Raw genomic sequence first — 16,367 nt, forward strand, 5'->3', positions numbered from 1 at the left:
ACTGAATTAAATAAACATTATCTTTTTTTTAAGACTCTGGGAAGCTTTTACACATATAAACCCCCCCGTTGCAATACCGCGAGTGGCCACTGGGGAAGATTAGCAGATTATATCAGATTATATATTCTTGCAAATGTAGAAAAATAAAGGCATTTTGACTTTTTCACAGTAGAAAAAAAAGCATTAAGGTAAATAATGAAATAATTGTGAATTACCTGCACTCCAATTTGATTCAGCCGTGAGAAGATGTCCAATCAGACGAAATAATTTGAACCACCTGTGTGGGTCAGCAGCAGGTGAGCAAAAAAAAGAACATAGTTACATCAGTCAGTTTGTGAAGCAACAGACTCAGAAACTCTGTTGTCAATGTCATTTAAATATGTAATTAATGTTTGGTAAAGGAACATGTGGTTAATGTAAAGGAATACATCAACATTAGAACAGTGAGGACGTTGGGAACGAGGTGTGAATCAACTTGTGCAGCGATTACATTTCCAGTCAAGAAAAGTCAGAACCAAGTAAGTTGTGTATTTTCTTACCTTTTTTTCCCCCAACTTGTTTTAAAATCATTGAGCTGATGGATTTTGTTTTTGCAGCACCATGAAGGTGGAGCTGGTGAGCATGAAGGTGGAGCTGGTGAGCATGAAGCTGCTGGAAGTCAAACAAATGGGTGAGTCGTCAGTCGTTTCCCCAGAGGTCTTTCTTTCCCCACCTGTTTAGAGGTAGAGTGACCAAAAAAATAAGCTTTCTGTACGACGCAGATTCAGTTCTGTAGGCCAGGACCCATTAATGTTGAGGATTGTGATGATTTACAATATATTTTATAGTCTCACAACATTAATTTCCCATCAAACGCTTAAAAGGCTCAGATATTTTATACAAAAACAAAAAAAAATCGGATCAATCGCTAAAAATTCTTTTAACAAGCTTTTAATTTTACAGAACATATTTGTACTTTTACACCAGAATGTCTTAAATATAAAACATTGTGCATCAAATGCATGAAACAAAACAAAAAGCGGCAACGTGGAGTAAACGGATATCGTCTTTGCCCTTTTCCGGGGCAGCAGAACTTAAAAAAGGCAATAAATTAAGAGTCTTGATCCAGTAGTGAGTCTTGTTCCGAGGACATTGAGGTGACGGTTTGAACCGAGTTACAACATTGGTGTTGGTGAAATCTGTCGTTTCGAGAGGGGAACTTTTCTGTCAGTGTTTTCAGGAACCGTTCACTGTCACAAGAGACCGACGGAAACATTTCCATGTGTGTACATTCCTAGTTACAAAAAAAAGGAAAATTTAGAGTCCTGTTAAACTTTATCGCAGCGAACTCAGGCCATGCAATTTTAATTCTAGAGATGTTGGCATTTTATTCTCCTTGGAATCAGGTATGCATCGACATACGTGTGGGTTTATTATAAGGACTGGATTTGAAAGTTGCTCATTGACGTGTTGGAATCCAAACGGACTCTACACTGGAATGACTGGGAATGTTTTCCCAAATATGAAACCACCATGGAACCCTTTCTATGACATCAGAGTTAATAATGCATTTAAAAAAAAAACATTGCGTTATCCGTTTATAGCACTGTATAATTAGTTATAAGTAAATAAATAATTTATGTACAAAATGCATTATAAAGCATTTTACAATTACATAAAAGATCAAGTGTCATATTTCATAATTGCTAGTCATTCACAGATATTTATTACAACTTTTGGTTTTGATATTCTTTCACTTCAAGCAAATAAAGACGACTAATTGTGACTTTTAATAAGCTAAATAATATCTGAGTGACCAGCCGTTATTTTGATCCTTGACTTCATAAGTAATTATAAAATGCTTTGTATTATGCTCATGCATATTAATGATTATAACAGTCTATAAGGATACAGTGCTACAAGCAGATCATATGTATGTTTTATAATGCATTATACACGTGGGTGCCATAGAAAGTGGTTCCAAAACTAGTAAATTCTAGTCGATATTTTTATAGGCATCTCTGTTTAGGGTGGCACGGAATTGTTTTTTGTTTTGTGCAGTACCACGAGTGACCACTGTATCCAGCTTTTTGAATACATCCATAATCTCGTAGGTTTGGACACAACTTTCTCCTTCGGGTATTAAGGCCTTTTTTATATAAAGATCATTGGTATGACTTGGAACATAGCGTATTTTATATATCCGTCCGTCTGTTAGCTTCGCTCCAGACCAGTAAGCTTCATCAAAGATGTGCCGGGTAAACAAAAATTGACTGCTGTAAACAAACCATTCACCCTCCTGAAGATCCAACAATCAAGTTTTTTTTTTTTTTTTTTAAGAGATGCGTTTACTTCCATGATCCAGATCCGAAGAACCTCCGGAAGAAAAAAAGGAACATGGGTGAAAAGTGGTAGTGTTGAGTTCTTTTCTTCTTCTTCTTTTTTTTAGATCCCTCTCCCACCCAGTAACAGTCACAGCAGCGGTAGACCTTCCTCAATAAAATCTTGCAGCCATCAGTTCATTATGGCACAAAAGAAATAAACTAACAAACGGTACTGCTTGATTTCTTCTTCTTCTTCTGCGATACGGATCCAGAGCCCAGTTCATCCGTCCAGTCAGCATATTCAGGTTTGTTTTTTTCCACTCCAGCCGAGGGGAAGGTGACCTCTTGGATTTCCCTTCCTGTTGCTCAGCATCAGTTGTTATGGCAACAGGAGTAGAAATACGAGTCTTTCTTCTGGCCCAAATCAACTCCTGTTTCCTCGGCTGAAACACAGCAAAGAGACGTAATGTTCAAAGGCAATTTCCTTTTTTAATATTTTTCACATTACTTATTACTTATATTATTTTGACCCTTGGTTTGAATTGAACAAGCATTTCCAGTATTTATCCTACACCAACCACCTTTAAAGTTATGTAGCGTAGAAGTATATAGTGATAAAGCATATTTCCTCATCATGCAAAGATTCAAAAGGGTCTGGACCAGGTGATATGGATTCTGCATTGGTATGTAGAGATGGTTTTGGAGAGATTAGTTAAGATTACGAAGCGGAGTGAGATTACAGTAGAAATTAGTATGGGAATGAAACACTCACGTGTCATATACTGGAAGGCCGTGTTGTTGTAATCCTCAGCAACTTTCTGGAACAACTCGTCTGTCAAGCAGAGGAAGAATCATTAATCATTACTTGATTAAAACCTCTTCCTCCATTAAGCCTCTTCACTTTCCCCGTTACATTATTGATGTCTGAATATGTGCAGCAACAAAGAAGCCGTTACTCTTGTTCCCAAGTAGAATCGGACTAATTCACGCAGATAGTGTCTCACTGTAATTCTGTATTACGGTAAAATACATATTTATTTATACATATATTCTCTTTGAGATGTTAAATTGTCCATCTAATGAGAAAACATCTGTGGCTTCGAGTTTCTTCCTTTGAGAGGCCGATGTCTTCTGTGTCTCAACTTTGACTCACGTCTTACATATTTATGCACTTCTGCTTTTTCCACAGTCATCCAAGAGTCAGGAGTATTTCCACAGAGCAAACACTTCAATATTACCCCTCCTTGATCATATTTGCAATCGAATAATTTCTGCTTTTTAGTTCTCTCTAGAAACCAAATGTGGCTCTTGCGTGATTAAAACCTTCCCCTTTTGAAATGCAATGTGTTCTTTTTATTATGCGAAATATGGAATACGTCGGAGCTTTTCTCACTTTATATTTCACCTCTTGGCCAAATCATACGCAGTTATAGAAGTAATTTGACTATGCTTAGCTGTATGAGCCTAAAAATGCAGATTATTAGTATTAAATTCGAGGCCCACTTGTCTTTTTGAGAGATTGGGATGTCGGTTGCTCTTTCGGAGGATTCTTCTAGTTTTTCTTGATCTGGATCGAGGGTCTACGGTCAGACGGTGTTTTATGCTGTACTGATTGTAATTTGTGATACTGGCCAATAAAAATAAAAAATTACTCAATCTCACTTCCACAGTCGGCGACCTTGAATAAACACGGCTGTCCGTGTTAAATGTGTTCTTAATGACGACTGAAGGTGTGACTCACCCACGTTGTTTCCCGTTTTACTGGAGGTCTCGAAATGCAGCGCTCCGATCTCTGTGACAGCAGACAGACAGAAACCAACGGCAAGGTTAACTGGCTTAAGAGCACTTCAGCAATCTGATTATTCCCCCGGTTTGGGCAGTAAACTAATCTCAGAAATATCCATGTAAATAGAAGACCTGGTTCCCTTTTTTCCCCAAGGTTAAAAGATTAACTCTGAGCTAGAATGTAAAGCCTTAAACGGGTTCACCGAGTTCAGTCTGAGATGTTTTCAATGACACACAGACTGAGTCCTATACCTGTGTCACAAGTCTGGTGGGAATTCAATAGGAACTATTTGGCTGCTATTTCAGTACTTCCCAGTAGCGTATAACAATTATTTGTAATATTATAATGAATTAAATCAAAGCAACCTGCGTCTAGATGAGTGGAGGAAAATAGTTTGAAGAATTAACCACTTATGTTATGAATCAATCAAGCAATCGGATTCAAAACTTTCTAAAAATGTATCTTACAAACGTTATAAAGCCCCTTTTATGAGGATTTCAAATCCAATGCTTAGGATGTTTCCTGTTGAGGATGTTTCACATGTGAATTTAAGAGAAAGTCAAAAGCATGTAGTCTATAACGCTAAATCGATTGACGGTAAGAGAGACAGGTTTTTAACGGGGAGACTGCAATTACCATCAGCAAAGTCCTGAGCGTCGTGGTAGTCGATTTGGCGCAGGCTCCGATCTCCTTCAATCAAGTCGCTTTTAGTGCCACATAGATAAATCTTACAGTGCTGGAGGACAAACATCAGACAAAATAACAATACATAAAGTTACAACGTTTAAAAAATAAAACAAGCCGACACGTATCATCACAATCTCAAACATTTCTAAATGTATCCGCTGGCATCAAATGTCTGATCTTAATCATGTTTTTATTTGTTCTTTCAGGTATTTCCTGTTTTAAAACTTATCAACTGGCAATGTTCTCGTGAAGCAGCTTGTTTTTAAATGACGTTTTCTTTTCTTAAATTGATTTATATTGAAAAAGTAAAATTGGAAAAGATCTTACTTCCTCGCAGTTTTGCAGCTCCTTCACCCAGAACCGAGCTCGCTGGAAGCTGCTGCTGTCGGACAGATCTGAAAGTAAAAAAATAAATAAAAAAAAGTGTGTACAAAAACACAAGCCTGCAGAAAGTCCACAAGGAGAGCGATACCAAATCTAGAATCCACGACTAATCTACCCGCTATTACTTCAGTGATTTCTCTCAATAAGTCACGTGAAAAGCAAGTTAATGTCAACTCTGTAGTTTAAAAGAAAAACTGTAAATGTGAATAAAACATAGCAGCAGTGCGATTTCCCCACTGTGGAAACGGAGATGGAAAAAGTTAGCTGTCGGTCTAACCAGACAGTCATCCTCTGTGAATGTCTGTTATATACAAGCTCTTGCCAAACCAGTTCACCTCATGTTGATTTATCATATTGTGGCCAGAGAACGAGTCCTTAAACACTTCCTGGTTCCTTCGTCTCAGTCTTTTTTTTTTTTTTAATTGGTTTTTGGTTGGATGCTAGCGAAGTTAATTTAGTAATCCAATGTTTTTTCCCCAAATACTAAAATACCTCCATTACAGTCGCTGCCCTGAGATGTGTAGGATGTGTAGATGTGCTAGGTTTACCGTAGCAGACCAGAGCGGCCCGGGCTCCTCGGTAGTAGATTCTGCTCATGGCTTCATAGCGCTCAGATCCAGCTGTGTCCTGAGTGAGACAGACGGGAAAGAAGTAATCCAGCTTCCTGTTCAACTCGTCTCTGCCCTTGGTTATCTCAGATCTGATGTTAGAACTGTAGACGGTCTACATTCCTGCAACCCTCATACATGCTTTAAATGCTATGTAAAGCTCATTTCTACCAACTGCTATAAAAGTTGTGAAATCACCTAGAAGCAGCAGACAGTGGTCATTATTAACTATTTATTTTGGCTATGCTTTACTAAAGTTGAGACTAACTGCAATCTTTGTTTTCTCACAAGCTTCTAATTTCCAAGTCGAATCAATCTACAGTATTTAAATTATATAATAAGTTTATACAATGAGATCATAGCCTCTAACTCACCCATATTCCCAGTGTGATCACTTTCTCGCCCACCTGGATTGGTTTGGCAACAAAGGCAGCACCGATGGTCTGTCAGGAAAAGTAAAATAAGCATCAAGACACTGATGGATGGAAATGTTCAGAGTCCCTGTAGATTGCGGGAACTTTCCATCTTAACTTGGAGTCTGAATATTATATATATATATATAACTCACACCGAACTGTGACTTTTATGTTACAGCCCTAGTTTGAACGACTAATACTGTACCGCTTTACACAACTGTCAAGTTATAACAACATTACCGTGCATTCTTAATCGGGAGCAAAGAGAGGGATGCCTGATTAGCTCCAGCATTTAATATGTAAGATGAAGATAGAAAAATGCTTGTCTAATCTAATCCCACAGCTCCTAAAGGGAATCTTTTAAGATGATCACAGACTTGAGCCTGATTACCACGACCTCCCCCCCGGAGCCAAACATTAAAAATAATGCCTTTCATCATCGCCATGAAATTGAAGCAAAGCAGCTGACACTCACGTTCTGGTACGGGCCGACCAAGAAGCGATGATGAACGTATCTCTCCACCAGGCTGGTCTTCCCCACGCTCTCCTTTCCCAGCATCACCACTTTGGCGTCCACACGCATTGCACTCATGGTCGCCGGAGCGTGGAGGGAAAAGGACGGGACGGCAGCGGTGCAAACAGGAGGGGAGGGGTGGGGGGGTGTTTAGTGAACAAGGCTGCTCAGTGTGCTGTGTGATGGGGGGGGGGGGGGGGGGAATGGGATACATAACAAATTAATAGAAATATTAATAAAGTCATAAATACAACTTGCATGCATAACAAGAAATGTGTTTTTTTTAGAATATTAATAAAACTCCATAATGATCCAATTCTCAACTTGTCTGGGATTTCTTACAAATATTTGTACTTCCTCTTATTATCGGTATCATCCGTTTGTGTCAGCAGATAATATACCGGTATATATATTATATATTTCTCATGTTATGTTAACTTCCTCACACACTGTAAATAAAGACTGCCACTAAAGAATATGTGCCTGTTATAAGTTTAGATTCCAAAATCAAGTTTTCATCTGACCAACAGTCCAAATGATTAACTTTATAAAGATACGACCAGTCGGTGGAAGAAGTACTCGTACAAAAAGTATTACCAGCAAAATGTACCAGAAGTAAAATTACTTGTTATGAGAGAATGGTCTCTTACGGAGAGGTAGTTGTATACTGTACAGTCATTCTATCTATCTATCTATCTATATATATATTGTAAGAACTTTATCCGTAGAGTAAAATGTACAATATGTGCCTCTTACATGTAGCAAAGTTGAATTAAATACCTCAACATTGGACAAAAGTACTCCAAAGTACTCAATGTACTTACTTTCCACAACTGGACATGATTAGATTATATGAACTGTATTTCTACCGTGTATATTACTAAATAATATTGAATTCACCTTGATAATTACGAATAAAATATCGTATTAAAAATTAGAGGTTTCACCTCTACTGTAACGATGAATTAAATACAAAACAACAAAGTATTAGTTTTCTCGATGTTACAGTGAATTTTTATTAAAAAATAAAAATGTAAAATATCATTTTAACTCCTTTTTGACTTGCCAATCTTGTAATTTTAATGTAAAGTTTTCACAATATGTGATATCTTACATACATTATTATATTACACAGCCATCCTTGGGTACTTTTAGTTCTTTATGTATATATATCTTACACTGTGGTATTTCTACATGTACTGAAGTACTTCTTGCACCGCTCTCCTCGCCGGTTACAAACATGACATAGCCAAAACACCAGCCACCTAACGTTCATAAACGTTAGCTACCAAGCTAACTTCACATATAAAACACTCACCTGCTAGCTGGCTTGACTAGAATCTTCTTCTACATGCCGATCCGAGCCGAGCCGGGTCTGTCATGCGTATCTGTCAAAAAAACCTTCTAAGTACAGACAAACGAGCCGCTTGTCATCTCTCCCTTGTTGCTGTTGTTTTTTTTGGTATACAGAGATCGACGGCTAGCTAGTCACTGTTGCGCAATGGCCGAAAATACAAACCGTCCGTCAGAAGCTGTTTGTTATTAGCGTCACTGACAGTAGAGACAGCAGCGAACAGAACAGTTTGATTTCCTGATAAGAATTCCAGTGAACTGACTGACGAGGTGGTGAGCTGGCCGGAGACAGAGCTGTTTCTGAAGGGGGGAGAAATCCCCATCTGAGCTTTTTTTTTTCTGTTAGGGTGGGAACCTTTGAGAAGAGCCGGCGGTTTCCAGGAGTTTCCGGAAGTGCCCGAATTGCGTGACACACTCACCGGATGTGGATCCCCTCTTAAAGGGAAAGCAACATATTTTGTTTTAGGAATTATAGCATCAGTCTGTTGAAAGAATATACTTTAGAGACACTACTTCCTCATTTTGCTGGACTTAATACATATCAATGCAGTTATTTCGGTAAAGTTCATATTTATTTCAGATTTCACTGTGACCTTTAAAATCAATCTTGGTTTATTCTACTTTATACTTTATGACAGAAACATTGCTGAGCAGAACCACACTCTGATTGAGCCAATCGTTTGACCATCACAACTGTAGGTTATTCAACTGTCCACATGGGGCGCTCTTTTTCTACTCTCGCAGAATCCGCCGACGCTGATTTGTTGAGTACGCTGGATGACGTAAGCGCGTCGTAACGTTAGCTACGGACAGAGGGAGAGCAGCAGAGCAGAGCAGAGAACCCAACATGGCTGACGAAGAAGTAAGTGAGGTAACTTCTGGAGGCATCTTTCAGGAGATCTTCACCTCCCCGCTGAACCTGACCCTGCTCAGCCTGTGTCTCTTCCTCCTGTACAAAATCTTCCGCGGGGACAAACCGCCGCAGCTCGGCGAGGTGGAGACGCCGCTGCCCAAACTGAAGAAGCGAGATTTCACCATCGCGGAGTTGAAGCCCTACGATGGACTCCAGGACCCGAGGATCCTCATGGCTGTCAACGGGAAAGTGTTCGACGTGACCAGGGGGAAGAAATTTTACGGGCCAGGTAACTTCCCCCCCCCCCCCCCCCCCTTTATTCTGTAGGTTCTTTGACCTTTTAACCCGAGACGCGTCACAGCTCCGACTTTGAACACAGCGTCAACAACGGCCGCGAGCTCTGGCTTGCCACTCCGATGTGATGTTATAATATTGATACGCAGATGGCAGGTCTGCGCTGACATTTATACCAAATAAAAAACTATTTTAAATTGTAGTTTTGAAGCGGAAACTAAAGCCACACCCCCTTTAGTTAGCTCCCTTTTCACAACACGAGAGGAGCTGCTGTAGCCTTGGAACCACAGATCGTCTATGAACGAGGACGAGTTACGCCTTTAGATTAAAAAAGAACAGAAATGACACGCCATGTTTTTTTAAGGGCAGTTCTTTCTATTTTAATGTTTCTTTTCAATGCAGAATTACGACATTAAAGTGAGCATGACGACAGTATATAGTTAGATTTTGGAAGAGGTACTCAGAGTGGAGACAAATATCCTAATAATGATTATTATATTTATTTATTTATTACTATTATTAGTATTTTATATTAATAGGGAATCTGCAAAGTAATTTCATCTGTCGGATAAGTGTAAACAGTACAATATTATAAAAGTGGAAACTAGCATAAAAGGAAAAATACAAATTCCTCAAAGTTGTACTCAGGTACAAGTACTTGAATATGTGTGCTTAGTTACTTTCCAACCACTGTGTATTTATGTGAATGAGTAGTCTTTTGTCCTGTTCATATAACCGGATCTAATTTTACTTTGCACACACTACCCTTTTTGCATTACAGTTTATTTAAAAGCAGGGGCTGATATTAGATTTAACTAAGTACAGTACAGCAGGACCAAATACAATATATACAGCACAGAATATACAGGGCCAGTATGGACCGGAGGAACATTTACAGCAACCCACAAGTCTTTCAACTTGGAGAACATCTTATGTATGTGTACATTTTTTTTTTAATCCACTCTAAAATGGATTTTCCTGCAATAAAACAGTTTCACCCAATCAAAACGAGCAATTCAGCCCGGACCCAAAACTGAATTGAGGTAAAAATGTAACATTTTATTCAGAGAAAACATTATTAAGCTCAATCTTCAACTTAAAACAGACACAACGTATTGAGCTTTTGCAAGAGGAAGCCTCCGTTGTTCTTTGCAGGAGTGAGGTTTCCCCCTGATGTTGGATTTCAGCAGAGGAAGCCAACATGTGGTTTCTGAAATGAGAATCTGCACCGTCATGCTTCGTAGTTGTTGCGTTACCTGGAAACAGACGCAGAGTTAGACCTCTGTCTTTCTTTATCTTATCTCAGACGTAACCTCTGCTGCCTGTAACCTCTGCACAGCATAATATCTCACTGTCATGCAAACTTTTTCACTATGCTGCAGGGCCGGCCCCCAAAACCAGAAACCTTGCCTGTCAAAACGTGTCCATGGACAGAGGGTTTGATGCTCAAGGACACTTTGATAGCACTCATGGCTGTTAAACCTGTAACATTAAAGGCTGGGATGCCAGATGCCGAATACCTCAAATATGAAATGCTGTCTTAACACGAGCAACCATACAAGAACAAGAGTGCAGTCTGAAAATGGCAGAAATATTTATTGAAACCGGAAATATCTGAGCAGAGAATGAGTAAACATTTTACGCTTCCTGTCGTTCTGTGGAGGAAATGGTTAGAAATGGGCTCTAAATGATCCGTTTTTCCCAGCGGTTTTGTTTCGTCCGTGCCCCTGCTGCCATGTTGCATCACTGCATTGAGGGTCTTCACTGTCTTGCAGACGGGCCGTATGGAGTGTTTGCAGGCAGAGATGCATCCCGAGGTCTGGCAACGTTCTGCCTGGAGAAGGACGCCCTGAAAGACGAACACGATGACCTGTCCGACCTGAACACCATGCAGCAGGAGAGCCTCTCCGAGTGGGAGACCCAGTTCACTTGTGAGTATGAGGTGTTATATGTACAACACTGCGTTTTATAATAATTTTTCCACTCGAAACTGTCGAAACCTATCGCCCCAATGCATCACACTTCCACTCCGTGTTTGCCTTTGGATTTATATCAAACCTGGCCGACCACCGAAGAGCTGAATCCGATCTGTGTGCAGCAAAGCAGACAAGCAAATTCGACATTTAACTCCATGACGCAGGGAATAAGAAATGATGTTACATGAACATACAATACAGTGAATCTCTTGCTGTAAGTAATTTTCTTCTCTCCCCCCCTCTTACAGTTAAGTACGACTACATCGGTAAGCTCCTGAAGCCAGGAGACGAGCCCACGGAGTACACCGACGACGAGGAGGGAAAGGACAAAAAGACCGACTAGAGATGAAAAAAGAGTGAAGGGGGGGGGGGGGGGTGATCGATGCCTTAATGTTTGTAATTTTGATGCCGGTTGCCTCCTATGAGGGCCAATCTTCTGTATGTATTCTAGTACTTTTGGACTTTCACAATCCAGCGTTTTTATAGGCTGACTGAATTCCGTTTATCTCACGGCACTAACAGTTAAAAAAAGCTGCACTCTATAGCATAGTAGTCTGCGTAGTGTTGTTACAATGTATAACTTAAAGATGAATTTGTAGTATGGCGAATCAAGGAACTCGGACCATTTCGGACCGTGTCCTGTAGGTCGAGACTAAAGACTGAGGAGATCAGCGTTTGTCTTGCGAGAGAATCCACGGCTCCGTCTGTTAACATCGCTGCTGATGCATCGCAGGCTGCACACGTTCCTTATATCGAGGTTTCGGATCAGCTCACATGGAAATGAATTATCTCAGGAAGTAGTTTCACTCAAACTGTATTGAGGGTCTGGAGCCAGAGGGCAGGTTTAAAGTGGTTTACACTTCAGTCTTTCAAAATAAAAGCTTGGTTAGCTGTAGAGTTTCCCTGAAAGTAGAGCTTTACCCAGGGGACTAATTTCTGTGTTTACTTTCAGTCTGACTCAACGAGAAGCAATTTAATGTGGGGGTTTTTTTGGGGTGGGTGCACAATTATGAGAGTAACACCCAGGCTAAAAATAAAAACAGCTAAACAGATGTCTTTGAAGCACTTTCATTTACTAAACTGTACCAGCCATGTTCATTTCCGGTGTGAACTGGCCCTAACTGTTTCCAACTTCTCTCTTCACTAATGCAGATTTTGTGATGATAAAACTCAACCAACATTCCAGGCTTTTAGAGCCCCCAGATCCTAATTTGAGGATCCATTTAAGTCATTTGATAAACCATTCTCTGGTTTCAGCTTCCCTGCTTTTCTTTTGCTTTGCACAATTATAATTTTTGGACTGGAGGTAGGACAAACAAATAAAGTGCAATGATTTCTGTCTAAACAAAACGAAATGCAGAAGGTGATGAAATATGAAGAATTCAGGAGTTTTTGGTGCTCAAAAGTGGAGTTCGTTTCATGGTGCAAAGGAAGTGTTGGAAAAGTTGAACGTACAAAAGAAATGGTTTTCGCTTGTAAACGCTAGAAAGGTCCAGCTGCTGCCAGTTGAGTTCAAATTTAGAAAATCACAATTTAATTTATTCCCTGTTAAGCCCCATTTAATGTTTTTTTTTAACATTCTTATTGACACTAAATCCATGATGGGATAGAATCAAAGATTTTCTGTGAGGCCTTTTGATGCTCTCGAAGTCAACTAGATGATTAAAAACCATGATTGCTAATCGGAGCATGTTTCAGCAATATTTAAGTCCCAAGTTCCCAATGCTGAAGGAACTTGTCTTTCCCACAAATGTGTCTGTGCTGAAACTTTGTTTGCAATGAAATATTGTTCATTTTTAATCCTGAACTCATATGGAAAGAGTTGTTTTTTTAACTTGTAAAATCGTTTATATTGTTTTTCTTTGCCACCATCATCCCTGTAAACACTAGAGAGATCGACCACTTTCCTGAAAAACGCATTCAATGAGGGAATATTATCAGTATGCATGTATATATACATAAACTAAATGCCATTATCCTGAAAATGATATTTTGATTTAATAAATAAACTACAAAATTAAGTTTTGTGTGTTTTTTGTAATTTTGTATTTACCATATATGACAGAAAATGTATTAAATAACATACAATTAACATACTATATTCTGGCATTTTAAACTGACAGTGCCTAAAGAGTACTTTTACTTTATGCCTACAATTATTTATTTGTTTTATTTTTAATTTTTACATTTTTAATACAGGTACTTGTAGCCCAATATTTCTACACTGTTGTATTACTAATATAAATACTAATAAATATACATATTGTACATATATTTGGCACTATCTAATGAGCAAATCACTCATTAGATAGTTTCTGCAATTTGAAGGTATTGTAATTAGGAAATATAAGTCCCCCAAAATACAAAGCAGGGAAATAAAGATGAAAAGTATTCTTGAATAAAGGATACATAAAAATTAAGAGTAAATGTTATCTTATGGGCTCTTTGGTGTTTTAAGATGAGAAGGCGGTATTTATATGAATTTAGCATATATTACCTCATTGCTGCCATTGTATCGTTTACTATACACGAAAACGTAAAATAAAAAGTATGTGTCAGAAGTGGGATTCGAACCCACGCCTCCATTCGGAGACCAGAAGTCCCGTCTCTGCGGAAGGAGTGAGATCCTTGAGTCTGGCGCCTTAGACCACTCGGCCATCCTGACACGGCGGGAACACGGAGTACCATATGGACTTTTATTTACTACACATGTCACATGTACTGATCGTACGTGATGTCGTATTTACGATGCAAATTATTAGAATTTGCTTTGTGTGAGTGTTTGACTTTATTAATACCTAAACGTTTGTATTTGACTTCCGTGTCTACACTTTTCAACATAAAGTCGTCGCAACGATAATCGTCACTTCCGCTACGGATACGGTCTGGCGGCCATATTAACTTTGCACTTCCGGTCTTCAAGGGTAATCTGAAGGCACCAGACTAGAAAACATGTTTCGGTTTGCTAAAGCTGCAGTCAACGTCACCGGTAAGGAAACTAGTTTGAATACGTTTATATTATCTGGATGTGTTTGTGCCACTTGATAGTTTAAGTATCAGACGTCTACGAGTTTCACCAGCCTCTCTTTGGTGGGTGACCGAGGTCAGTGTGCTAACGTTGCTAGCCAAGCTAACGTTAGCAACTCCGGCTAAAATCATCATCATCCTATGTCTCGAGAACACTGTTATTTGTTCATTAAACGCCCTGAATAATTTGTAGAAAATGACGACTTTGTATTTTAATTTTTAACGTTACTACAATCGATTCTAGCATCAAATACACTGACTCTATAACGTTTATGCTACAAGTTAGCATGCTGTTAATAGTTAACGTCCGTTATGTTTTTTGTGACGTATATTTCCTTTTTATAGTAGTTATTGAAATGCGTTCGCTACAGTTGTTGAAAATGACGAGCGTCGCTAAACTGCGCAAATGGGGTCCGTGGATGAGTCTGTTTTTTAGACGGGGCAACTAAGGACAACCTTATCATCTGGCTAAAGATATCCGAAAATATACATCTAAAACAAAAGAACAATACAGAAACACTCAAAGTTAGCTGTAGAAATCAGTAAAACTAATTATGAACATGACAATGATGCATGAACTTAAGTATATTCAAGTCAAAAACAAGTGATGCTGACAACAAAATACTGATTAAAAATTTTTTTTTTGTGAAGAAAAATCAGCATATTGTTGCCGGATGATGTGATGTGCAGAATGGGCTTCAAAGTGAAACCGACAGACAATGAAGATAGTGATCAGAATGTGCAGCTTTATGATCTTATTAATTTATATCACAGCAGCTTGAATTGTGCAAGTTTTACAGTAATATTTATACTAAGTTACATAGAAGCCTCTATTGTTTAGTATCTATAGAAAGAACTGCAAAAACTGCAATGTTTTAAAGTATAAAAATGCCTTAAAACGCAATGTTTAAATGCCATTGTGTGTTTTGTTGTGGTCTAGGTCAGGCCGTGAGGCAGGTGAGGCATGGATCCACTGCCCCCCCAGACTTCCATAGAAAGTATGGCAACGGCCTGATTGTTGGTGGAGTGGCCTTCTGTACTGCCGTGTGGTCATACGTAAGTAGTGCCATGTCACGTTTGTTCATATGTATGAGTTGAACACACAGTGTTGTGTTAGATATAATACACTGAGGCAGAAGGATGTGTAAACGGCACTCTATGTAGCCATTGTTAGTCCTTGACAGAGATATTGTTTGACCTTAGTGTCTTTCAGTAGCAACGTGACATTACCCAATAATGTTTGGTGTCTCTGACCACATCTGCAAACCACTGGCTGGGGAATTTCTGAGTGTTTTATCATCTTACCACAATTGAAAGCCTAAAATATGCTCCCTTGAATCTTGGAGTTTTAGTGTGTATTTGTGTATGATCTCAACTGACAAAATGTATGGTTCAGTTGAAGACTTTGATGCAGATACTTGTACATTGTCTTTATCGCAACTTAGGTGTGAACATGGATTCAAAGTTAGATTTTTTGCAAATAACAAGGATTAAATGGTCTTTAAATAAAAGTGTGTCATTGCCCTTGGAAAATGAGTTTGCTGTCTTTGGGCAGGTGCTGACTCAAACTGGCATCACCTGGAATTTGTCACCTGTTGGGAAGGTCATGCCCAAACCATGGAGAGAGCCGGAGGAGTAAAGAGCTGCCATGACAGACCTGCATCCCACCTTTATAAACCTTCTGGTTGTACAGATGAATAACAGTGAATGCTTGTATGTATTCCAACAAGATACATTGTCCAAATAAATTAAGAGTGATTCTACTCATCGTTGTTTCTTTTTTTCATTAAGAAAGCTGTGTGAATGATCTGCATACAGAAGCTACTGTATCTCTAACAGCTGTAACCTCAAGCTATTTGTAAAATCCTGCATTAACATTTTTATTTGATGAAAGTAAAGAAGTAACATCAGAAAAATCCATGCAAACTATCAAAAATATACATACTCATTATGCAGAATGCCTCATATCACAGTGTTTTGTTATTATAGAAAATAATGTGCTTTTATCACTAACAAATACATGGAAGAGTATTTTAATGTTGGTCAATGTGCAGCCAATTTTGCATTTTTATACAACTGAAGAGATTCGTAGTATAGTATGCGTCACATATGCACATTTTGTAGTGAAGTAAAAAGAACATTTCTATCTAAAATGTAGTGGAGTAG

General features: G+C 38.8%; 3 protein-coding genes across 3 annotated transcripts; 2 read left to right on the top strand and 1 right to left on the bottom strand.

Annotated features, from left to right (window-relative positions):
- Window positions 1-914: 914 nt before the first annotated feature.
- On the bottom strand, window positions 915-8,387 carry rab24 (RAB24, member RAS oncogene family). The gene is made up of 9 exons (XM_084028647.1): window positions 8,017-8,387; window positions 6,660-6,873; window positions 6,143-6,211; window positions 5,709-5,787; window positions 5,104-5,171; window positions 4,726-4,825; window positions 4,045-4,095; window positions 3,076-3,135; window positions 915-2,746 (listed from the first exon to the last, which is right to left on the bottom strand). Exons 2-9 carry the CDS (start codon window positions 6,774-6,776, stop codon window positions 2,676-2,678), a joined length of 615 nt encoding a protein of 204 aa, XP_083884773.1. The 5' UTR covers window positions 6,777-6,873; window positions 8,017-8,387; the 3' UTR covers window positions 915-2,675.
- Window positions 8,388-8,864: 477 nt separating this feature from the next.
- pgrmc1 (progesterone receptor membrane component 1) lies at window positions 8,865-13,195 on the top strand. Its single transcript, XM_084028801.1, has 3 exons — window positions 8,865-9,193; window positions 10,974-11,129; window positions 11,423-13,195. Exons 1-3 carry the CDS (start codon window positions 8,899-8,901, stop codon window positions 11,515-11,517), a joined length of 546 nt encoding a protein of 181 aa, XP_083884927.1. The 5' UTR covers window positions 8,865-8,898; the 3' UTR covers window positions 11,518-13,195.
- An 830-nt stretch (window positions 13,196-14,025) lies between these two features.
- Window positions 14,026-15,964, top strand: cox7b (cytochrome c oxidase subunit 7B). Its single transcript, XM_084028845.1, has 3 exons — window positions 14,026-14,163; window positions 15,142-15,257; window positions 15,757-15,964. The coding sequence occupies exons 1-3, from the start codon at window positions 14,127-14,129 to the stop codon at window positions 15,838-15,840; spliced, it is 237 nt and encodes a 78-aa protein (XP_083884971.1). The 5' UTR covers window positions 14,026-14,126; the 3' UTR covers window positions 15,841-15,964.
- Window positions 15,965-16,367: the final 403 nt, after the last annotated feature.

The sequence above is a fragment of the Eutrigla gurnardus genome (assembly GCF_963514095.1).
Source record: "Eutrigla gurnardus genome assembly, chromosome: 15".
Classification (NCBI taxonomy): domain Eukaryota; kingdom Metazoa; phylum Chordata; class Actinopteri; order Perciformes; family Triglidae; genus Eutrigla; species Eutrigla gurnardus.

Excerpts from the sequence above, each read along its gene's own strand:
- rab24 (XM_084028647.1), bottom strand. The coding sequence starts at position 6,776 with ATGAGTGCAATGCGTGTGGACGCCAAAGTGGTGATGCTGGGAAAGGAG. Across the intron at positions 5,172-5,708 it reads GGCCGCTCTGGTCTGCTACG|ATCTGTCCGACAGCAGCAGC; the intron begins GTAAACCTAGCA and ends TTTTACTTTCAG. Across the intron at positions 2,747-3,075 it reads GGCCTTCCAGTATATGACAC|CCGAGGAAACAGGAGTTGAT; the intron begins GTGAGTGTTTCA and ends GCTGTGTTTCAG.
- pgrmc1 (XM_084028801.1), top strand. The coding sequence starts at position 8,899 with ATGGCTGACGAAGAAGTAAGTGAGGTAACTTCTGGAGGCATCTTTCAG. Across the intron at positions 9,194-10,973 it reads GAAGAAATTTTACGGGCCAG|ACGGGCCGTATGGAGTGTTT; the intron begins GTAACTTCCCCC and ends ACTGTCTTGCAG. Across the intron at positions 11,130-11,422 it reads GTGGGAGACCCAGTTCACTT|TTAAGTACGACTACATCGGT; the intron begins GTGAGTATGAGG and ends CCCCTCTTACAG.
- cox7b (XM_084028845.1), top strand. The coding sequence starts at position 14,127 with ATGTTTCGGTTTGCTAAAGCTGCAGTCAACGTCACCG. Across the intron at positions 14,164-15,141 it reads AGCTGCAGTCAACGTCACCG|GTCAGGCCGTGAGGCAGGTG; the intron begins GTAAGGAAACTA and ends GTTGTGGTCTAG. Across the intron at positions 15,258-15,756 it reads GTACTGCCGTGTGGTCATAC|GTGCTGACTCAAACTGGCAT; the intron begins GTAAGTAGTGCC and ends GTCTTTGGGCAG.